Source organism: Aplidium turbinatum, chromosome 1 (genome assembly GCF_918807975.1).
Source record: "Aplidium turbinatum chromosome 1, kaAplTurb1.1, whole genome shotgun sequence".
Taxonomy (NCBI): domain Eukaryota; kingdom Metazoa; phylum Chordata; class Ascidiacea; order Aplousobranchia; family Polyclinidae; genus Aplidium; species Aplidium turbinatum.
In genome coordinates this window covers 27,665,890-27,690,345 of record NC_137472.1, presented here as the reverse complement: position 1 = coordinate 27,690,345, position 24,456 = coordinate 27,665,890, and the positions used below count along the sequence as shown (strand labels likewise).

At 37.2% G+C, this 24,456-nt stretch overlaps 1 protein-coding gene across 1 annotated transcript in view; it reads left to right on the top strand.

The window, feature by feature from the left end:
* Positions 1 to 8,039: 8,039 nt before the first annotated feature.
* Positions 8,040 to 24,456, top strand: part of LOC145770633 (coiled-coil domain-containing protein 171-like) — a 28,769-nt gene continuing 12,352 nt past the window's right edge. The window contains exons 1-16 of the mRNA XM_082582328.1: positions 8,040 to 8,199; positions 14,532 to 14,645; positions 14,966 to 15,143; positions 15,516 to 15,628; positions 16,355 to 16,551; positions 16,669 to 16,789; positions 16,977 to 17,137; positions 18,178 to 18,331; positions 20,838 to 20,919; positions 21,067 to 21,179; positions 21,841 to 21,945; positions 22,422 to 22,574; positions 22,835 to 22,947; positions 23,206 to 23,287; positions 23,409 to 23,597; positions 24,253 to 24,369. Coding sequence (XP_082438454.1) covers positions 8,068 to 8,199; positions 14,532 to 14,645; positions 14,966 to 15,143; positions 15,516 to 15,628; positions 16,355 to 16,551; positions 16,669 to 16,789; positions 16,977 to 17,137; positions 18,178 to 18,331; positions 20,838 to 20,919; positions 21,067 to 21,179; positions 21,841 to 21,945; positions 22,422 to 22,574; positions 22,835 to 22,947; positions 23,206 to 23,287; positions 23,409 to 23,597; positions 24,253 to 24,369 — 2,124 coding nt within the window. The 5' untranslated portion in view covers positions 8,040 to 8,067. The remainder of the gene's footprint in view (positions 8,200 to 14,531; positions 14,646 to 14,965; positions 15,144 to 15,515; positions 15,629 to 16,354; positions 16,552 to 16,668; positions 16,790 to 16,976; positions 17,138 to 18,177; positions 18,332 to 20,837; positions 20,920 to 21,066; positions 21,180 to 21,840; positions 21,946 to 22,421; positions 22,575 to 22,834; positions 22,948 to 23,205; positions 23,288 to 23,408; positions 23,598 to 24,252; positions 24,370 to 24,456) is intronic.

The following is a 24,456-nucleotide window of genomic DNA, read 5'->3' as shown; positions in this document are numbered from 1 at the left end:
AATATGAATCTACTAAAGTAACAATTAGTCTTGTTAATCGAACATAACTTGAATCATAGGCTACCATTCATCAAGGTCGCTTATTTAGCCAAATTGAACAAACTTGAAATAACGATAAAGCTTATAGCGATGATAGCTATAAACTTATATTTGCTTTAGCCTGTAAGCTATCACAGTTGTAAAGAAAGCATATTCTATTGTTTCATTGCCACTGACATAAGTTATTCCATTGTCTTATTGCCATTCAATCAGGGCGGTAACTTTATCAGTTATGGCCACTATGCAATTATGGGCCTCTGTTTTTTTCTGTGTAGACTATATTATTGTTACGATATAACCTAGCCTACTTTGTTTTTTTTTAATGCATTTTAGGGCTTAATAACTCAATGGTTAAACTATACTGATGAAAACGTTGGCCTACACTTCGTATTTGCCCAAAAGCATCAAATAAAAAATGGATTTTCGTACATTACCCAGCTAGAAATTTCACGTGTATTACACGTAGATTCTACGTACCTTGGGTCGTGTATTATACGTTAATTTTCACGTATAATACACGCATATGTGTCGACACTATTTCACGTGTATTACACGTATATTTGGTGGTGGATTTTACGTGTTTTACACCCGCATTACACCTAATTTCCTCGTATCTGACACGTAGATTCTACGTTCCTTGGGTCGTGTATTATAGGTTAATTTTCACGTATAATACACGTATAAGTGTCGACACTACTTCACCTGTATTACACGTATATTTGGTGGTGGATTTTACGTGTTTTTACACCCACATTCTACCTAATTTCCGCGTACTGTATCTGAAATCAACAATTTAACACATTTGTATTTATTTAACACATTTGTATAACACATATTGTTATAAGAGGCTACTGTCCAATTGTGACCCTTCTAGCACTCATTCGGAGAGTTAATGCTTGTTTTGAACTTTATTTGGAATTAGAGAAGAAAAAGAGCAATAGCAGTGGTGGGAATCGAACCCGCGTCAATGAAATGACTACTTTCTAGCCCTAACCTTAACCCCTAAGCCAACCAGCTGACAAAAAATCCATCACTTAATTTGCTTTGTATCATCTTCTTTTCGCCATTTTTACGTCACTTAAACCGGAGCTTATGATTGGTTGGCGGTTTCATTCTAGTCATTTTTAGTGGCAGAATTTCGACTTGTTAAAGTGGCTACCGTACCAAACCTTAGTAAGTAATTGTTTAATATCAGTAAGCGAGACCACTTAAATTCACATTAAGAACTATCGTTAAAAGATCACATTAATTTGCGAATAAAAAATGTCATAAAGTTTCCTTTTTACATAACGTAATAAAAACGTGTAAAGACACCTACAAAAACACATAATCTAACTTATATCCTAAAAAATGCGGAGGAGCGTGGTTGACACCAATCCACTTGAGTGGAGAATTCTTTCTGTTTATACCGTCCTTGGGAGGTAGTTTTACCTAACACAGATTAAAAATTGCCCAAATGAACGAAAGAACTTCAACACGTTTAATATACGTGGAAAACACGTGTTACTTTTCAACAGATGGAAACGTGCAATACACGTGGAAACAACATATAATCAACATACAAAAAATTCCGGTAAAACATCCTTCTGCTCGGGTAAACATTTTTTCTCTTTTGTATGCCCTCTTCTGGGTGTGATTTTACCTTATATACGGTACCTTAAAGGGGACCTGAAATGAAAAATTAAAATTTTTTTGGTGATTCTTTAGTGTTTAAGTATTAAATTTTTCAAAAAATTTTTTTGATATGCTTTTTTGTTTGGGAGATATAACCAAATAAAAATCGGCCACCTGATGGCGCTATGTGTCTTGTGACGTCATCGGCTGGCAACCAAGTAAACAGCTTCATGCATTTGCCTTAGAAACGTCGCATGGGTCATTGTATATTGAGCATAAACAAGATGTCTGAAACAAGACAAGGATTTCTCTTTGAACCAAAAAGATGGCGACTTGACAGCAAAGAACATCATTCTGATTCGTGCTCTGACAACACCAGTTCAGACAGCAGTCGGATGGAAAATTTGCATTGAAAAAAATGCAGGAAAATAATTTGCTTGAACCAAGTGGTTTATATCAACTTAAAGTAGCCTATGTATTCAGAGTTGCCTAATATGCCTTTGCCTACCCTGCCACTGTTTTACTGTCCTACTGACCTGTTTCAAAGTCTTGTTGTTTTCTCGCTTTGCTATTCGATCCAAACGCCCGATCGTACTCACAGACCTGTACCTAGGTCGATCGAGTTTTGTGGGTAGCCTACTGTACTGTATTGACAGTGGCTTTCACATATCTTGAAAAATCAAAGACAGAAGAAACAGCTTCAGGGATGAGCAGGTGTTTGGACTTGGTGCCTTGTAGCTCTGCCTGTAGATCGCGTTGGTAATCGCTGGCCAGAAAATGATTGGTGCACACACGGCAGTGCTTGTTTACAGGTGGGTTTTTGAGTTTCATCGCTGAGATCCATTTCTTCAGCTTGTCTTCATTATTCAGAGGTAAACGATGAAAGATTTGACGATTTCCCGGTTAGTGCAACCGGGAGCCATACAAGTAGCCACCATTTTAAGGGTGTAAAAACTCCCTTAGCACATAATTTTTCGCTGTTTCGGTAGCCTACGCGATTTGTTCCTTGTGTTTGTACGCAAAACAATAGACCTTGGATGCCGCTTTGCCAGCCAATGACGTCATCAAAAATTTTGACCAATCAGAATCATTCAATTCAAAAAAGTTTTTTTTAGGTTTTTTAATTAATGGTAACACAAAAAATAAAAAAATTGTTGAAAAACGTTTTATTTCAGAAAGATCTACAAATACAAAAGCTATGTATTTTCGTTGCAGTGCACCTTTAAAAATTAGTCAAATAATCATAGGATTTTGAACACGTGTAATATACGTGGAAAACACGTTTTATTTTTGCAAGAGTTATATTCACAAAATAATCCCTTATAAAACTTCTAGAATCATATTTACACACTAGTCATACTAAATGATAGCTAAAATATGTCTCTAAAAAAATGTTTTTTAAACAAGTGAATTTTTGTTGGTGTACACAAACTCCTTAATAACACCTGAATTCTACCTAAGATACCATACTACCTAAAATCAATCAAAAATCAACGTGTAATATACGTAGCTTTCTAGCTGGGAAGTTTGGTGATCAGGCTACCGTACTTTAGGTTTGAAATCGAAGCTACGTTTTAAATAATTTTGCTTTCCTACCACAGAAGAATTTCGATACGGTAGGCCTTATTAGCTTGTTTACCCACGTTGACAGGAGAAGTCCAGTGGTTACGCTAAGGCAGGGGTTCTTAACCTGTGGGTAATTACCCACTAGTGGGGAATTTGAGGATTTCAAGTGGGTAATTTGAAGTTGGGTTTGTTGTTCTATGTGTACTCCAGTGGTTCTTAAACGGTGGGAAATTTTCCACCAGTGGGAAATTACTGAATATCCATGCAGTGGGAAATTCTTTCTGGTCTGGAAGTGGGAAATTGTTTTAAGTTTTACTCGAATATCCAAGGAAGTAAATCTGATTAGTTAGTCACAAAAGTAATATTTTTTAACAAACACCGAGTCCTAGTGCATTGTTTTACAATTCATCTGGAATCAGATTTGCGTTGTGCAATCTCAAAAATAGAGCCTGACATTGACTCGATCGTCGCTGACAACCAAGAACAAAAATCGCATTGACATTAATGGACAATCTTTAATGTTATTCTTCTCATTGAAATTGTTCTTTTTGTTAAATACCATTGTGCTTTGGGATATGTCACACAGGTTACTAGGATTCATTTTGATTTTTCAGTCAGTTTTAAAAGTATGTGGGGAATATAGGTTTATTAAGTAGCGGAAGTGGGTAATGAAAGAAAAAAGGTTAAGAACCCCTGCGCTAAGGGATATCTAAAAAAGGGAATTCGAAAGCTTTTATTAAGCCTGATTATAGAAGGCCAACCTACTGTATAGAAGCCTAGCCTAAGGTGGTGACACCGCGGACGGATATACGAAACTCCATGAAATATTATTTCCTGACCAGTCCCAGGGATACCGAAACAAACTATGTTTAAAAATATTATTATGTTTGTTTAGGTAGCCTATTGATTGATTGAGTCTTTATCCTCGGACTGGAAAAGCTTCTTGAAGAGCTTAATCCTGGCAGTTTCGCATACTTTGAGGCTTTGAATCACTGACACAGACCGGTCACAGAGATTGACAGAGTGAAGTTTCCGATTGTTGAAGTGTTGTTGCCGGAGAATTATTCCATCCATTAGATGCCGCTGAATGGAGAGCAGTCTTTAACGCACGTTGCTCAAGCGCACACCCGAGAGTCGAACCAGCACCGCTTAATCTTGAAGCTTTTTCGTTCCAGAAGTCAAGCGCTAACCAACTGAGCTGCGCGTTTCTTGATGCTTGTAGTCAGTTAGGTAGTTATCTTCAATAAATTGAAATTTATTTCTCCGCCCCCTTAGCTCAGTGGTTACGCGCCGGACTCAAGATCACGCGGCGCTGGTTCGACTCTCGGGGTGTGCGGTTGAGCAGCACATTTCAGGACTGCTCTCCATTCAGCGGCACCTAGTGAATGGAATAATTCCCCGGCAGCAACACTTCAACAATCGGAAAACTTCACTCTGCCAATCTCGGTAGCCGGCCCTGCATCAAGAGCCTCTACACAGGGGCGCCGGAACGATTTTTGACTGGGGGGGGGGGGGGGGGGCAAGATTACGAAGAAAGGGCACTTTTTTTACAAAATGGCAAATTTTTTGTCAAGTTTTAAGATAAGATATAGCGATAATGCTAATCTATCAGCTCACTATGTATTGAGTAATGATAGCCTACAAGTGTCCAGTACCGGTATACAAAGAAGGGCATCATGCTATGTTATAATGATGCAACCTACTGTCAAGCCTTAAAGCAGCCTGCGGCCATGGCTGCTATAAGTAGTGCTTGAATGACCGCCGGTGCTACCTCCTCAATCGGCCAAGTTTGGCCGCCGGTCTCTTCTAACCAATTATTTAATTTCGCAATAGAATGATCGTGGATTAACTGTCGAAAATATGTAGTATCAAAGAGTGACGCAAAATTAGGTCAGCGAGTCATAATCGCCACTGTTGCATTGTGCGGGGATATTTGTTATTGATGGAATATATCCATCTGCGATCACCAGCGCTGTAAGTCTTGTTTGTAATTCTCGACGTTTATTTTAACAAAGTCTTAATCCGAAGTGCTAATTTACATCGGCTGGCAATATTGTCGTTTTTATGTCGATTCGATGTTGTCGGACATTGAATCGTTGTTAAAAAGGAGAACTAGGTTAGTTGACATCCATGGGAAAAACATTTTTTGATCATATTTTGCAAAAATTATGCTTCTTTTAGTAATGTCCTTCACATCATTGAAATACTTATTTTATTACCTTGACGTCATCGTCAACACAATCATGTCGAGCGTTGTTTTTCGTTGCTAAAAAGAATTCTAGGGGAGTGGCGAACTTCTTTAAAATCAGCCACATTGGAGACGCTCGTGCGAGTGTTGTTAGATGGTCCCGCAGTAGGCTACTGGATTACAATTCCGATAAAGCAGTTATTGCGTGGTGCAACGATTCTATTGTAGGACGTCGCCCAGGCCCAGACTTCAACAACACTAAGTGATCATTTTGGCATTGTTGCATGTTTAATTCTATTTACTTGTGCTATCGTTATTTTTATTTTGTATTTTGGCCTCCAAGCACACAGATTTGGCCGCCGAGAAGGAGCTCCCGAAAAAAAAACGAGTTTTAAGGCCTGTAGGCTACTGTGTTGCAAAATTTTCTGCCGTAAATATTATTTTGAGGCAAAAATGAAAGATTATTATTAGGCTAAAAGCGAATAGCAGAAATTGTTATATTGCAAAATGTGCAGTTGCTTACATGACTTTAAAAGGGCACCATTGCCCCCCCTGCCCCTCCATCTGCAGAAAAATTGAGGGCAGGGAGGCATCCGCCCCCCCTGCCCCCCCGCTTCCGGCGCCCCTGCCTCTACATGTATGCGAAACTACCAGGAATAACCTATCAAGGCTTTGTCAATCCGAGGATAAAGATTCAAAACCAAACCAATTGCATTCTTATAAATATTTTCAGATTCTTGATGAGGGCTTCAGTTAAGCCGAAAACGTTTGATTGGTAAACTATTTGTAAATATGTAAAATATATTGTTATTTATTTGCAATCAGACTATAATGCTCAACCCTGTGGTATTGTTGTGTCTTGCCTGTCTTTGGTACAAAAAAGAAAACTCTCTCTCGAAACTATATTATTTGGATAGTGTATTTCTTTCCTGAAAAAAATTCCTGTCAAATTTGTGAATGCATTGGTGCGGATCGTAAACATGGTACAGCGGTTTTTGTTTGATTCTTTCAAAAGTTGGTAGTTGAATGTGGCTGTGCAGTGTGCATCATTGTCTGCGAGTAAGCTTGAGCAGAACAGTCGATGTCGAATAGTGTTCAATCCAAGCAGACACACGTCTTTTGTAGTTGTGTTTTCATTCTATTTGTAATCGAGATACATCTTGATTGCTGATAAATAATCAGTTGTCTACTGGAGTTGCAGTTGAATATACTGTATGTCATTCTATTCTTTGAAAAGTTAGACTAGCTTTTGATTGAAAGTTAAATGAGGCTGTTTACCAGGCATTTAGTTACATAACATGATGCATTATACTGGTGCAAATTAATCTAAAATACCGTATCACAAGATATATAAAGTGACAATCTGCTTTTATTCTGATGTTTTGTCAATCAGACACAACTGCCTTTTTCAGGGAGCTAGACTTTGCAGGCTGGGTTTTTCCGGTCATTTATCGGTCATTAACTGCTTTTTTAGCAAATTGTCCGAAAAAAGTATAGTTAATTCGGTCAAAATGTCGGAAAAAATATGTAGTCAATTCGGTCAAAATGTCCCTTTCGAGATAAAACATGACAATGTTTCTCAGCGAAACTTAATGAACTTTGTAGCTAGTCAGAAAGTGCAAATTTTGGTTTGTATCAGCTACTTGAAAGGAAATATTTTTATTAAAAAAGATGATCAAAATAAATAAAAAATGACCGAATTTTTTAAAGTCATTTCGGACAAATGACCAAAAAGTCTCAGGGAAAAAAAAAATTAAGTTTGCAGGACTTGTAACCTTTTAGAAACGGTTTGACAATTTGTCATGGATTGTTTTGAATTTACAGCTCAGCAAAATTTTCTGAAATACAATTTGCCAAAGTTGGGAATTGCTTTCAATCTGAAAGATTTGTTATTAGACCATGCTGGGGTAGGTATCACATTTCTCAAAATATGTGAAGGATTGCAAGAAATACTGTGGAGACGTCGATTCTGAATAAATTAAACTAAGAGGGCATATTGTTGTGCAAATGCCAGCATTTGATGAGTATATACAAAATACCGTAGCAGTACCAGGATTGCAAGAAACAAATTTAATAGTTATTAGCCATTAGAATTTCCTAGGTGTGATAAAAAAAACCTTGATATTGTGAACACCAATATTACATACGGTATAAAACAAACATGGTCAGTGAAGTACTTTGTGAAAAAATTAAAAAAAAGAGGAAATCAGTGATAAATGAATGCTGAAAACAAACTTCTTCTTCATCACGTGAGGTAAAAATGCATCAATTCTAGTTTCTACAGTTCATTAATGCATCAATTCCCATCAAACAAAAATGGAAGACGCCACACGACTTTCACTCTTGTTTGGAATGATCGATGTGTCAAGACACATGGATATGCAGTTATGTACCACTGATGATCCCAAACAATTGGGTGAAGCTCAAGTATGGCGTCTTTCATTTTTGTTTGACTGGGGCCTTAATGACTTCACAAATCCATACATCCCTTTAATTATACTAAATCGATGCATGTAAATTGTAAAACAGCAGGCTGAAACAAAGTAAATTATTTTTTTGTTTTTATTAAAGCTTTTGATTCAGGTATTGAAAAATAGATCAGATATATTATATATGTTATAAAAAAGATCTGAAGGTTTTTATGAAAGCTGTTTTGGAAGATGGAAAATCAAAGAAAAATGGCCATGTTATCAAACTCAACTAGTGCAACATCTTTGCCTGGTTATAACAAAGAAAATAAATATGGCAGTGGAGAATCAACTGATTTGTTTATTAAACAATTGCAACAACAGGTAAGACATGAAGCAGCAAGTCTTCATGTGAAAATATGACATTCTGTAAATAAATATAACCATAGGCGTGGATTTTTTCTTAGAGTGGAATTCTGGTGGGCGAGAGTTTTCAAACAGATTTCATTGAATGTGTATGTTCGCAAATTCGCAATGGTTAGTCTATCTCACAAAGACTGTGTTTAGCGTCGCTGCAGCAATTAAGCTTTAAAGGCATACTAAATGAAATTTTCAAACGGGAATTAAGCATTAAAATGCGTAAACTGAACATTCAAGAATACATTTAAAAAAAATTAACAAAAAAAAAATTGGCAAGGCCCAAAGTCCAATGTTTCATTTATTTTTAATTTTTACAAAATGACCAAAAAAGTGGAAACACTGCTCGAGAATACGTCACTATCGACAGCAATAAATAAGTGTTTTGATATAATAAATAAATCTAATCTGATGTTTGATAAATAAATATAATAAATAAATCTGATGTTTTGATGTTGAAATCTGATGTTTTGATGTACATACATAGCCTACAGTTAAATCGCCCGCAGTAAAAACCATTGCCCGATCAGCTGATTGCTAGTCGATAGTGACATAGACTGTAGTTTACAGCCGCACACTTTGCTGCTCACGCCCATTGTCGTTTTGAAAGCTTTGACAAAAGTACGCGCGTAATGCTGATCAGACCGCAATGGGGCAAAATATTATTCAAATTTGTTTTGTGGTAACATGTTAAACACAAAGAACGTATACAATCACCAAGTCAGGTTTTTCCTTTAGTATCCCTTTAATGTTTTGCTTTCTTGGGCCTTGCGATCTTATGAGCGCTGCTAAACTAAACAATCTTCTTTTATAATATGTTTTCTTTTTCGACCTAAAAAGCGCGTGACTCGTGACCTGTTATCTTTGAAGTGGCGCCTTCGGATTTGCCGCACTTTGCAGGGGTCGATCTTAACTTTTTTTTCACTAGCCCACCGGACTAGTTGCTCCCCGTTTTCACTAGCCCGCACGATTTTTCACTAGTCCGCCCAGTTTACTGACTTTTCACTTGTCTAATGACGTATTAAGATATGAAGTGTTTTGGCTTAACTGAAGCTAACTAAAGTAAAGGCTTACAGATTTCAGTAAGCACAAGAGAGCAACAATACGCACAAAAACACCTTCTCGTACTGGGTCTGCTACTATTCGGTGAGTCCGATTCGGTGAGTTCCTAACCTTTAACCCCTAATCCTAACCCCTAACCCTAAAACGTCAATGATAATTAGGCTATGGTATCCAATAATTAAAAAAAAAATTGAAAAAATCACCGAATAGGGATCAAACTCACCGAATCGGACTAACTGAATCGGACTCACCAAAACGGGCCATTCCGCTCGTACTACAGACGCAAACAATGCAATTTTAAAACATTAAAAAATAAATGTGGCATGCAGGCCTCGAAATTCACGGCGGACACGGCGGTCATGTCCGCCGTCACAGCATGTGATGTCCGCGGGAAGTACCATCTAGATCGGTCATATTTGTCCGCCGAGAAAGAACACAGGAACTAGCGATACAAATCGTCATTGCATACCACGAACAATTGTTGCGAGAATATAATTTCCCTCGCATTCTAGCACGCATCTAGAAAATGTGAATATTGTATCGTAACCCTTAGTTTCCATTCAATCAGGAAAACTTTCGATTTTTACGTTGCTTCAACGATTGATGACATTGAATCAGCGTAACAAAGGTGAATTCTTCGCCAAGAATCGATGGGAGTACGGTACTTCCTAGTTCACGTCTTACGTCACAATCTCTGGCTTTGATCTCCGAGTAATATTGACAAGGCAAGGTTGGTTACAAAATTTTTTAAGCTTTGATATTACAGTAAGAAAGAAAAGGCCTAGGGAAAATTCACTTTCGCTCACATGACACGCAAAAATAAACTTAAATAAAAAGCCTAGTGAAACTTTGCACAGCAGAAAATAGTAGCGTTAGTGTAGAAGTTTTCCGATTCGTGCCCAGAGCATTGTGACGCAAGAAGCCACACGACGCTTTAGGGCGCTTTGGGCTCTTCAAGCGCAGGTCGTTGGTCTGATAAAAGCCTTTCAGAGTGACTTCACTGCAATTTTAACAAGCCTTCTAAACCGTAGCTATAGTTCTCAAATGGTGAAGAATTATCAAGATAAAGTGATTAAGCATGACGATCGACGCTAAAACTGGTGTGTCCGCCGTGAGACTTAATTTGTCCGCCGAGATAGCTGCTCAGACCGGACACGTTCGTCCGCCGTCAACAAAAACGAATTTCGAGGCCTGGGCATGACGTGTGTGCTTAATATTTATTTATGTTGTAATATTACATTGTGTGCATCTGTAATACGAGATGACACGCCACTCGCCAGGGTGGTACAATACATAATATTCGTTCATTGTCAAAATAAGTGGACTATTGGATGGATTGTGTTTGGTTAGGCCTCTGGCTTGTTGGGTTAGCATAATTCTTTAGGTCACGGAGGCACACAAGCTATTCAACTACGACAAGGTAGCAATCTAAAGAAGAGGAAAAAAACAAAATGAAAGTCAAATAAACTATTGTTTGTAAAAATGTTCAAGCTTGGGGACGTATTAAACTATTAATATTACACAATTACACAGTGACAACAAGCTCTTCTTCCCCGGCGAATATTTTCACTAGCCAATCGAACTAGTACTGCAACATTTCTACTAGTCCGTGCAAATTTTCACTAGCCATTGGCTAGCGGACTAGCGCTAAGATCGAACCCTGCTTTGATTTGTAAAAAGCGATTGTTTCAGTACGTCTTTAGTTTGTATCGGTTATTTTATTATCATGTTCATTGTGATGTCATAATATTATTCACATTCCCTTACGCTGACCCTGAACTGAAGTTTGATTGTGACTCTCACCACAAATTGCCAGCGTGTGGCAGTTGCCGTAGCAACAACATTGCAGTGAGTACCGCATTTTTTTCAACGCAGCGTTGTTGCGGAATTGCTTTGTTCTGTCGGATACCTAGCGAGAGACATAGCGTAAAACAAGAAGTTGTGGTGCAGTTGGTTGGATAATTTTTTACGTTTAATGTTTTTACGTTTAACAAAAACGGAAATAAGTGTAACGAGCACTTCATAAGTGTCATGAAAACAGGGTTGGCGAAACATATTTTACCCACCCTCGTTTCACGGCCGGATGGGCGTCGCCCACCCTATTTCGACGCCTATGAATATATAACAATCATTTTATTTTTCACTCTATGTAACAGCATACAATTCTGCATTGCAAATTACAGATACAACAAACCAGGTAACTTGTGTTGGAAGCCCTTGCAGGGTCGCACAATGCATGTATCTCAAATTTCCCCAAAACTGTGTTTGCTTTTCAAGGTTGTCACTTTTTAATTCATGATTTCAATTACTGCACTCATATGTTTCTTGTAAGGTAGCTGCGGTTTATAGTTTATTGCTAATGTCTACTGTAATGTTTAAAGTTAAACACTTGATTAACCCTACCTTAATACGACACGGGGTTTTATGAGGACGCCCCACTCTATTAGTGAAATATTTCACAGAAGAAATAATGCTAGAAATGTGAAATTTCTTGACTTTTAGTTTTTATTATTTGCGAATTTGTAAACCTGAACTGGTGATTTTTCTACCTTCCTGCCCTTCACAATAAGCATTTCGTCTCAGGTGACTAGACATTTTCGTGCAATGGTAGTTATATAAATGTTGATGTTAGTGCAATATAAATGGTAGTGCAATTACTTTGAAGTATAGAAACGTCCAAAAATGCCTTATGGTAATGAGCAAAAGTAATTTTTTGTTTAGTTTAGTTATATTTCAAAAATTTCAATTTTGAAGCTATTTTCAAGAAATTAGAATAAAAACCGACTTTCTACTTTGTAAAATATTTTGGTTCTGTGATTTTCATAGCTCCCATTATTAGCGATTAATTAGCACGGGGCTAAGATAGCCCGTGTCGTGCTTTCCGCGTACGAAAACAGCTCGTATCAAGATAGGGTTAAGAATTGCTTTTTCGTAAGTCAGAAGTGGCAGTATTAACTAGGCTACCTATTAAGTTATCCTGATTTTTAACTGCACATGAATGCAGTTGAATATCACTTTAAAATTCCTTATTCTGCAATTTATCTTGTAGATGGAACAATCTAAAGGCAACTGCACATTGCACATGAGGATAATAATTTTACATTGCTATGTTTAGTATGACTCGGTTGTATCCCTACAGCTACATTCTTACAACAAGCATGTAGAACTGCTATTATTGAAGTTAAGAAAAATGTTTCTCCAGTCCAATAGTAAATATTCTCACTAACAACTCTCAGTAGAAGTAAAGTGAGACAATGATATTTTTCCAAGTTTGTTCAGTAGGGTGATTCATAAATTGATTTTTTTTTTAATTCAATGGGGCACCCTCTTGTATCGTGTCAATACCTGAAAAAATAATTCTGTCAATTTTTAGGGCAATTGAAAGCATTTTTAAGGCTGCTACCGATTTTGAAAGCTGCACATAATACACAAATGGGTCATTCCCTGTCAACTCAACAGGGTGTGCAAGCTCGGCCCTCTTAGATTTTCTTGAAATTTACACTAAAGTTTCATATTGATGTATAATGAACACAAAAAAAATTTCAGCTCCTTATCTCAAGACGTTTAGAAATTACAGCCCTTCAAAGTCACCAAGGTCCCTCAAAATGCGTTTGCATGTAAATTTTCCTCCATGTTTGGGTCTTCATAACTTTTAATCTAAAGCATTTGCAAAGCTGAAATTTGGTATTCTGATTAAGAAGCAGCCCTAGTTTTCATATCTACCACCAAAATAGCTAATTTCCAATTAGTTTTAGATATAGAACCTTTCAAAAATTGAAATTTTTTACATTTGAAAATTTTTTATCAATTTTTGATGTCCGCTATCTCCCAAACCAATAATCACAGAACTACCATTTTGCATATCATTAATCTATACCAGTTGATAATTAACCCCCATGAGACTTACACCAAACAAATGTGAAATTATTGAAGTTTGGAGAGTGCAAAGATGAAGCCCGAACCATCTTTACACCCTCCAAACTTCAATAATTTCACATTTGTTTTGTGTCAGTCTCATGGTGGTTAATTATCAACTAGTATAGATTAATGATATGCAAAATAGTAGTTCTGTGACTATTGGTTTGGGAGATAACGTACATCAAAAATTGATAATTTTTTTTCAAATATAAAAAATTTCAATTTTTGAAAGGTTCTATATCTAAAACTAATTTGAAATTAGAAATTTTGGTGGTAAATTTGAAAACTAGGGCTGCTTCTTAATCAGAATACCAAATTTTAGCTTTGCAAATGCTTTAGATTAAAAGTTATGAAGACCCAAACATGGAGGAAAATGTACATGCGAACACATTTTGAGGGACCTTGGTGACTTTGAAGGGCTGTATTTTCTAAACGTCTTGAAATAATGAGCTGAAATTTTTTTTTGTGTTCATTATACATCAATATGAAACTTTAGTGTAAATTTCAAGAAAATCTAAGACGATCGAGCTTGCACACCCTGTTGAGTTGACAGGGAATGACCCATGTGTGTATTATGTGCAGCTTTCAAAGTCGGTAGCAACCTTAAAAATGCTTTCGATTGCTCTAAAAATTTGACAGGATTATTTTTTCAGGTATTGACACGATACAAGAGGGTGCCCCATTGAATAAAAAAAAAATCAATTTATGAATCACCCTATTGTTCAGTATCCTGTCTAACTTTATAAGGTGGAAGTTGATTTGGTGACCTCACACGGTCTTTGAATTTTTCTCTTTCCTTAATATTGGAAACAACACTGTAGGGCATAGGCATAACTGTATATAATTTTTTTTGTCACTGTTAGACAAAACTATCGAATAATAACGTTGCATCAGCAAAAGTATGTCGTAATTTGTTTCTCAAATTTAATGATTTGTAGCATGTTAAATTGTTATTAGCAAATAAGCCAAATGCAATTGTCATTTGTTGTACGATACTTGCATTTTAATATAACTATTATTTACATACCACTTTTTATGCAAGAAATTATTTTTCAATGGAGAGCTGACGGCCACCAAAATGTAATTTGTTAACATTTAACAGCTGGAAGTTTAAAAACTTTGATGTGGTGCAATTTGTGCTTTCACTTGAATAATTTGATTTGCTGATATAAATAAAACCTTGCTTTTATGCTGCTTTTTTTGACCAAAGTTAGCAACCTATTTCTTTTCCTAGATTCAGTTTAAATGTTTCAAACTAGATTTAATGTTTATACCGGCATATACTTTCTCCTTTACACTGCTGGTAAATCCAATTTCAGGTTAAAGCAATACGAACAGAAAATGAGGACTTTGCCAAAAATTCAATGCATTTGCAGCAGCGGATCAATAAACTTGAAGAAGATAAAGTAGTTATTTCAAGAAAGTTTAACAAGGTTTTTTTTTCTGAATTGTGTTACGACTCATTAGTTTGCACTTTTTTGGATTTCATAAGTTGTTCTTGCTTTTATGCCAAAGCAACTCAAAGTTAGTTTTGTACCATCAGACGTTTTTATGTTATGTTTGTGAATTTATTGCATGTTAAAAATCCTTCAAATTGTTTGAAAGGTTAAGCCTATGCAATGCATTTGAAACATGTAGTTTTCTAAATGAATGTTTTTACTCAATGTCCTTTTTGTACCAGATGCAATAACCCAAGGCAGCACATTTTTGAATTTACAAATAGTGAATACAAACCGGTTTTATTTTGTTTTAGGAAAACGCTGAGCTTCAGGCAATGATTGCGCGGCTGCAGTCTCAAATGGAACATGGTAAAGCAGACCATCAGAATATTGAATACGAACTGACTGTGGCAAAGAAAAAACTCAGTGATATTACCCGAAGCACTACACACAAAGAAGTTACCTTAGCAAAAGAAAACATTCAATTATCAGGTTTTGTGATTGTTGTGTTCTGTGATTTATCAAATATTGTTTTGCTATGCTTAATTAACACATTCTACCTACGTCCTGCATGTTGTTGTTGTTGTTTTTTTTTTTTTTTACAGAAAGTAGTGTGTTGAACTGTTGATGCTGTTTAATGTGATACAACATATCTTTATGACACATGATCTGCTGTGAAAGCAGATTTGCAATTGATCTTGATCCATTGCGATATCCACCACATATGCTTTCTTAACATTTTTATCTTCACTTCTCCTTGGTAAGCCTTGTTGTAAAGGTAAGCCTGCAACTTTACCCTTACCAGTTTACTGAGTTGTTATGTTTCTATAATCCACTAATTAACCAACAACATGTTGTTGGTAGATGACAAATCATCTCTTGAATTGAAAATTGGCGAGCTGGAAAATGAACTGGTTGTTGCAAGGCAGCTGACAGCTGAAAACGAGAAGCGCATTGCGTTTTTAGAAGAGGATAAGGTGCGCTTTGACCTGGATTATACTGTACTTTAATGACCCAGTTTATAACTACAGAACATTATAATGTATAAATTTCAATTGAATATGCTGTTTCCATACACACTCTTATTTCGATCATATCGTGAGGCTAACTGATGAGTTAACTCTGATGCAGAGATCCGATCCTACAGATTCCTTCATACAAATTTTATCATTTGTTTTGCGTTTAATTGACATCATTTATGGTAGGTAGTGAAATATTTCATAAAAATTTGTGATAGTTTGCACTATTATGCTGAAAAGTAAAAACGTGTGTCAGTGTCTTTAACACATTCTCTTATCGCGCACAAACCTTTAGAAAGTGAAAACTACTTCATGTCGTTGCATCATCAAGTCTTGGTACGGAAAAGACATCTGTTCTACACCGCTCAAGAGCATGCGGCTGTGTCTCTGGTCTGGCAAGACACTTAAATGCATGCCTGAAGGTGGACACGAAGATTGGGTTTTGCCTTTCCGTCCACTTAAACTGAATCTTCAACCACCTGGCTTAAGTCTTGATATGACAATAAATCAAGCATTTAAATCGTTTTTAATTTTTCATTAAATCTTAAAAAATAATAGTGATAAAATAAAAAAATAAGCACACACTCAATTGATAAGTTTGTGCTTGACCTACGAAATGCCTTCATAAATATGGAACCAAGAAACTCATAAGCCATATGTTCCCAATGCAACATTTCATTTCAGAGGCAAATGCAATCGGACAATATGACAGCAGAAGCTATCCTGAGAGCGGAAAATGATAAATCGTCTAAACGAGCTGAAGAGTTGCAACATGAAAATGAAGAGTTATGCAATGAACTAGATGACGCCAAACAAGGTCTACTGAGGCAAGAGGATGAACTACGGAGGGTGGTAGCTGATCTACAAGCATCGGTGGATAGGTAGTTGATTTCATTTATAAATCGTTAGCCAACACATTTTTTCAAGGAAATAGGTCGTGTAAACTTTTAACATTGTTATTTTTCCAAAAAGATTTACTGATTCATTCCAACCAACAGAGAACAAAGATATCGTCATGAATTGGAAGAACTATCCCACCGCGCTCACTCATTGGAGGAGAGCGTCGAGGCGGAACGAGCCGCACATCTTGAATCGAAGTTTAATTCTGAAATTATTCAGGTTGGTTTCTATTTCGATTCTATTTGTTAAACATATTGTTTTTTAATATTTACAGATCAGAACAAAGTAGAATATATCGTAAATTTTCAAACTTTTGTGCACAGTTATGAGAAAATAAATCTTCTTTGTATGAACGTTAACCTGACGTTAAATCTTTGCCCCTGCGGCCTGCACGTGTTTTCAACAGCTTAAGCACCAAGAATTTCAAAGCCAACTTTCAAAAGAGCGAGAATTATGTGAAAAGTTGCAAGTTGAAAATAAAGGAATAATTTCCAACGTTGAAGCCTTAGAAAAGCAACTGGAGTTTGAACGACATCAGACCAAGAATGCCAACGCAAAGCTAGAAAAGTGAGTGCTCTACTTCAGGTTACGCCGACTACTTGCAATGTCCACTTGTCTGAACTGCCCCTGATCGCAGTCTAATCAATGCTACTCACTACTCAGGCTATTAGTGTTGTATCGATTTCAATATTTTCACCGAACCAGTTTCACATTTTTAGGCTGGTGCCGATGTTTTCACCGATTCTTTTGAGCTGTAACAATATGCGGTAGTGATAGTAACATCCCAAACAAGCAAGTTCATCGGATTTTTCATTATTTTGATTTCACAAAACTGTTCAAAAATGTTTTATGTCAGCGCGATGGATTGGCACGTTACATAGTTCATTATCAGCTTATTTGTTTGAGTTAGAATATCATTAATTTCTCGTGTGGTGCTCTGCTAAAATGAATTGGTAGCCATTCAAATATGCGTTCTAAAATTTAGACTTCTTTTAGTAAATTTAGTTTATCAGTCAAATACTATTACTCAAAAACATATATATACAACTTTATCGAAATTGGTTGATATATCAGTGCCTTTGGTGACTATAGCACATATGATGCACTCCAGCACTAGTATAGTTAATGACATGCAATGTTCGTTGCTATGGTGAACTGAGTTGGCGGTCGGGAGGAATACCACACAGCACCATGCATAGCTGTCGCTGGAGCATATTTCACTTCTTTGTATCACCGTTTGAATTAGGTTTACATTGTAACATTTTATAAATCACAACCAAACAGTTTATCAAATACCAGAGATGTAGTGGATCGTTGCCCGGGTGTGCTGTGTTTTCTTTTTTTTTAATGAACGTTGATAGATCTATAAAACTAGTGTTGCCAGATGAGAACTTCTGTTCCAATTTGAAAAAACTTCAAAGCTGTTCAAGAAAAAAACTTATGTCAACACCTGTGACAGAAAAAAAGCTTTTTTTACAAAACTTTTAAAAATGTTATTTTCAACAACTAATCAAATAAATACTGCAAAATTTGGGTGTTTATCGGGATAGTTATCTTTTCTAGCATTAGTTTTGTTGCAACTATTGCTAATTGTCACTTGTTTGCAGAACGATGCAAGTGTATGCTGATGTGCGTAAAAAGTTGGACGAAGAAATCGCCGTGAAGTCGCATGTCATCGAGGAAAAGGCTCACAAACTGGAAGAACATCAAGATCAGCTCGATCAAGTGAAGGATGAACTTTCCAAAGCGAGAAAGAAAATGGTTTGTAATAGCATAGATGTATTTGGTAGGAAATGTGTTTAACTGTTTATTGACAGTGGCCAATTCTGTTGAGCACTTAACACGACATAACACGTTGATGTTAACTGCCCCGCCTATGATTTTGCGTTGCATTTTTTAAAGAGCTTCTCATTAGCAAGTTTGTTTCATCGAATATGGGAGCACACAAATGATGAACGCACTTTAAAGTCTTCTTTCAAGTAAAATTCGGTAACTTGAGTAGTTACAAGCGAGTAAGCGACTGCAAATGCACATGGTGTATAAGAAATGAAATCTCACTACATGGGTTCATTCATAGGCGCCGACTTTTCAAAAAACCTTTGGGGGCGAGAAAGCTAATGACGTCATAACCATAACACTATTTTACTCAATTAAAATAGTTTTTGATTAAGCTTAGTGTCTTGTTTATATTGACACCTAGGTCGCAAACCGAATTTATTACAATCGCTGCTTGAAACGATTAGTTTTACGCATGCAGTACTGTACGTAGTACCGAGTCGTAAAAATTTTGATATTGTTAGCTCATAATTGGAACAGTTGGAAAACAAGCCGATTCATTTCCTTTTCGTGCGAGTGAATAACAACGATCAAGACAGTGAAGTTATCGAAATAAAATGCAAAAATCATGATCTCAAGCAGAGTGAAAACCCACCATCAGTTTTATTAAGTTCGTTTCGCTCGTTTTGCTAATTACTTACCTTCATCATCATCATCATAATCCATCGTCGGTTTGTTCCCCACTAGTGGGGGTGGCCGATTGTTTCCGCGCAGCAATTGTCTTAATCCCTTTTCTCCATTTCACCCTGTCCCTTGCATCTTCCTCCTTCAGTCGTGGCCTATATCGTAGGCCACGCTTCAGTCCGACTTTTTTAAACTCATCCTTCACTTGTTGTTTCCACGTTCTTCTTGGACGACCGCGTTTCCTCTTCCCATCCACCTTTAGATCTAGTGCCTTTCTAAGAAAACTTCCTTCCTCCCTCCTTATCACATGTCCATACCATCTTACTCCATTTGCCCTTGCCAGTTGGTCTATGGTCTCTCTCATCTCTAGCATATCCAACAATTCTTCAGTCCCTTTTTCCCTTCTCGTTTTCACCCCACACATTGCTCTCACCATTGACCTTTCCGTTCTTCTCAGGATTGCCAGTTCACTCTCTCTCAATACCCATGTCTCGCTACCATATAGCATTGCAGGCCGCACACAGCTCCGATATACTTTTCCTTTCATCCTTAGTGAAAATTTTCTTAAACTTACCTTCAAAGCGTTAACAACGGGGAAGTGTTTTTTCTTCTGTTTTTTATCCAAAGTCTTTATAGTCTTTTATTGAATACAGTAGGCTATATACTCGAGTAAAGGTCGAGATGTTCGCAAGTGATTTTCCCCTCAAAAAGACAAATTCAACTAACACAGGACAAGCTGTTGTCTCCAGCTCGGCAGTTTTCCAAATGAACGCACTTAAAATCATTGTCGACGTAGATTACGGAGTGTGAAATCGTGTCGGCCTAAGTAAAAGTTTTGAATACGTTTATTTGCATTGATTCAAACTTAATTTTCAAATTTAATGATTTCTTGTCAATTCTAAACTTTATGCATTTGTTGAGCAATATATGCAAAGCTCACGAGATAAAACAGCAGAAAGAGCTGTTTTAAGAGATCCTTTTTTTGATTTTTGCGTGTAGGTTGTAATCGTTCTTATTACGTAACATTCCATGATCGTTGAAGTCGGTGTCAAACCTTAGCGGCCGCATAAAACAATGATGTCAGGTTAGCTAGGTGATAATAGCGGTAAGAGACGTCGTTAATGCAGGCAATATCTGCGACCAAGACCATTAAACACTTTTTCTTTTATCGGTTTTCGATTTAATTCTCATACATTGCGAAGAAAACAATGCGTTCTGTTGAATCATAATTGTCTCACAGCGGGTAGACCTCGTTGAAAATAGCGCGTCTAATTTAGCTGGTTTACTTAATTAATATTGCAGTGAATAGTTGTAACGTGACTATTCCGTCAGCGCAAGTTACTCTACCATCTACTTTGAAATTTCCATACCGTATGAGAAAGCCATGCGATCAGCTGCTGTTTTGCGGGCAAGAGCAACGTGGGCTGTTTTTTTGCTTTCGGCATTCTTTAAGTCCGTTTAAATTATCTAAATCTCTTTCGCGAAGTGTTTTATCTTTGAAACACCACTTGTAATAACCATTTTTGTTTCCCCTCAACCATAAATTTACGGGGGGCGCCGCCCCCCGGCCCCCCGGAAGTCGGCGCGTATTGGTTCATTGCAGCCAGCAACGCTTGTCCAAGTAGACGCCATTCTCAGGCGCAAAAACTAATCTCAAGTTCAATAAGCAAACGATAAAAGCGATTTAATAAAATTACTTTCGATATAAGCCGCTTTTTTATTCTTTTTAATGCATGCGTTTTATATAGCATTGTCTGTCAGTTGTCTCCCTAATAAGTAATATGCACAGTGCACACATTTCATACAGCTTGTACTGGAGGAAAGTCACACCAGTGGCATCAGAGAATTAGAACTATTGCTGAACTCCTTCTGCACTGACGTAGATCCCGGTAAGTTTGTTTTACTTTCTAACATTAATACTTTTCCTTCTATTAAATACCAACGCACGTCATTGACATTCATAGCTTATGCTGTTTCTATGTAAAATGTAAATGTTCGTTTTTCTAATTGATTTTTTGCGTTTTTTTTTCATGCAGATCTTATACCACGATGCAATAATAAAAAACCTCGTGTAGAGCAACAAAAAGTTGTTTTGGAAAGCTTAAGAAAAACTTTGTTTGCTTATCAAAAGAAGATGTTAGATCTGCAGGTATGGCATAGTTCGATTCCTGTCTCACTATTTTTAGGGCTGTGGAGCCCGGCAAAATGTATACGACTCCTCGATTTTTAACTGTCTGACTACGGCTTCATGGCTACCAGATTTCTTTAACTTTCGAGAGTAAGATTCAAGTGGTGACTTTGAGTGAAGAAAGCAAACAATTTTAAGTTTTAGAGTGCAATGAAAGAGAGCAAGAAGCATTTCCACTCCACCAGTGGCGTACGGTGACAGTTATTTTGGGTGTTTACATTTTAAAAAAAATTTCAAACACATGCTCGAATTGTACCTTGCCCTTTTATAATCATATCACATCAGTTTATTGTGTTATGATCAAAACAGCTATTGAGCGAACTGCAAACCTAGTGTGTGTTTTAAGCCTGCTGAAAACAAATAAACACCTAAAAATGACTACTGCACTCCACAGTTCTGACTGTTTCATACTGGAAATAATCAGACTTGATCCCCCCTATTCTCCTCAACTACGCATGTGGAGTATTTGACCTCCTGAAATGAAAAGCAGGACGCCACTAGTTTGACGTTGTACTTCTCGTCAGAGTACGACATCTATGTGATCGGCACAATGTATGGTGCTTTTTGTGTTGTACTGAACATAGCTGGTTTGAGGATATATTGTGCCATGCTTGTTGCTTAGGGCGTGATAGAGAACCACAAGACCAGTGAGAAACAGACTGAGAAGGATTGCGAAAACTTTCGCGATTTAGCCCTGGCCCGGGAGAAATCCATGCAGCAAGCGCAGGTACATTAAATTCGAAAACAACGTTATTTTTTGCTAGTTTTGTGTGGTTTTAGTGCTTGTACTGGTGTGGCCGCATTAAGAATAATTATCGTGTTTAAAAAGGTTAAATAAGCCACGGTGGCGAGGAAGCAAGCAAACGTGCGTCATTAATTAAGCAATTTCTTGAAGGTACTTTAGTTAAAGATGTCTCTCACAGTTATTGTTGATTCACATCAGTTCCATTACGATGACTTTGGCATGAAATAATCAACTGAATATGCAGTAGTAAATGAACTATACCGCAACATGTTTTTTTTTTTATAGAATTCTGTTATCAGGGGGATCTCATTCGTATACAAATGTATGCTGTAACTTTGTCAACTACTTTGTACCACAAACGTATTGCACAACGTGAGATGGTTTTTATCGTTTTGCTTTGTTGAACTTTTGTTTGTGATATCCCTTACCGATTTTTTATCCTCATGTTGATTCTCCAGCAAGCTCTGTGTGGATGCGAGGCTGAGTTGGAGGAGATCCGATCCCGGCAGGCTGAATACGAACGGGAGACTGGAAGGACCAGTCGTGATCTGGAAGAGGCAACCAGTGAGCTCCAGCTACAAACTCAAAGATGCCAACAGCTGGAAGAAAGTGTAAATCTTATAAAAATTTAATTTCTTTTATTGCATACAAAAAATGTTTCCATTGATGGAGCTTTCCGCAACTTCAATATCGACGTAAAATGGCATAACTTCTAGTTTGCTATTTCTTTTATGTTTCTATTACTGTACTTTTAGTGCCAGTTAGTGCCGATGGCTCAGTACAATGAGAATGTTATCTTCTCATCCACCGATGCTTGGATCAAGGATGGGACTCACCTTCACTTTTATCGGAAACGTTTCGTTTGTTTCAGGTAAACTCCATTCAGGATCGCCACAAAACAGAAATCGAAATCCACGTTGGATTTTTGCGAGAATTACATCACGTTGCGTGCAGTGCCAGTGGAGAAAAGAACACTTTGACAAGGTATCAAAGATCTTGTTGTTAGATTGATGCGTCCGATCTTTTTATGCAGTAATTCTCCCTCATGCATAATAATGTTACGGTTGTTGTTGATATCACTGCCTCTGGAATGGCCACGTCAAAGTCATTGTTACTGAGGTAACTGCAATATCACGCGGTGGGATGCAGAGCAATCGCACAGATGCAGAGCATTCACATCAATATCCTCTTCTTTGGTGCAGATTGTAGAACTGGAAACAAAACCAACTTTTATTGTCGCAGATTCGGTTGGTCAGATCTGTCAGTAACGATAAGAGAATCTGTGGACACTCTCATCAACAATTACCAGCGAGCAAAGGACAAGGTTGGAATGCATCGGGTTGTTTTGTTTGTTTCTGTCAATATTATCACTGACGCTGCATCGGGTTGGTTACGGCACAATTAGTGGCAGCGTAATCAGCCGCTGAGTATTTTTGATTTTCCAGATCACAGAACTGGAGCGCGCTGTGGAAGAGACCCAGCGTTCGATCAGTGAACTGGAACGAGCGCATTCCTCTTCTGTGGATAGACTTGCCGCTAGATGTCGTGAGAGAGACGAGGACGCCACACGACAAAGAAAGGAATTGGAGCAACATTATCAAGCCTTGTTAGCAGAGATGCACTCAAGAACTCAGGTATAGCTACTTTCAGTACCGATCGTTTGTTTTCAAAGGAACCGAAGCGATGTAAGGAACCCCAGCCATGAGTATTATTAGAAGTTTGGCGCCAAGCTTCACGAATACTTTTTTATTAAATCATATTGGGGATAAAAATGAATGATTTTTCTACGCGATCAATGTAAAACAAGTTTCTAACATTGCTTGTCGATATCGAAAGGTGCTTTAAATATATTTTTTATTGCATTTTCATGGAATCTTTTGACTTTCTCTGTGTTTCTTTATAAATACAGTATAGTTTTGTTATAAATATAATGCAATCTTATTGAATTGTTTTGTCAACACAGTTTTATCGATGTGTTTACGTTTTCTATCACAACCATGCGTCATGACCTGACAATTTGTCTTTTGGTCCATAACTTTTTTTAAAACTTGTCAAAATAAGTTTTCATCAAGAAAAAACGTATGAAAAGCTGATTTTATGTAATTTTGTTTTCACAATCCAGCGAAATGCTGTTTCGATTTCTGTCCTTATTCTTGCAATAAATTGTTTGATATGCTGTCCATCCATAAAATGTCGTAGTATCATTGTTTATACTGATACATTAGCACATAGACAGTAGCACAACGTGGCTATTCTCTTCAATGGCACAATTTATCTGGCGCTTTGTAGAAAACTCAGTCGTTATGCGACGAGGCATGGGAGAGAGTGAGAAGCAAGGATGGATTGCAAGATGGCTTGCATGCCGAATGCGCGCAGTTGCGAGGAGAGAATAGTAATCTACAGCAGGTAACTTTGCGTTAACTTTTGGCTTTAAGGTGTTTGTTTTAAGATTGTGAATTAGTGCTACTTGTAGTTGTATGTTTATCACAGCAG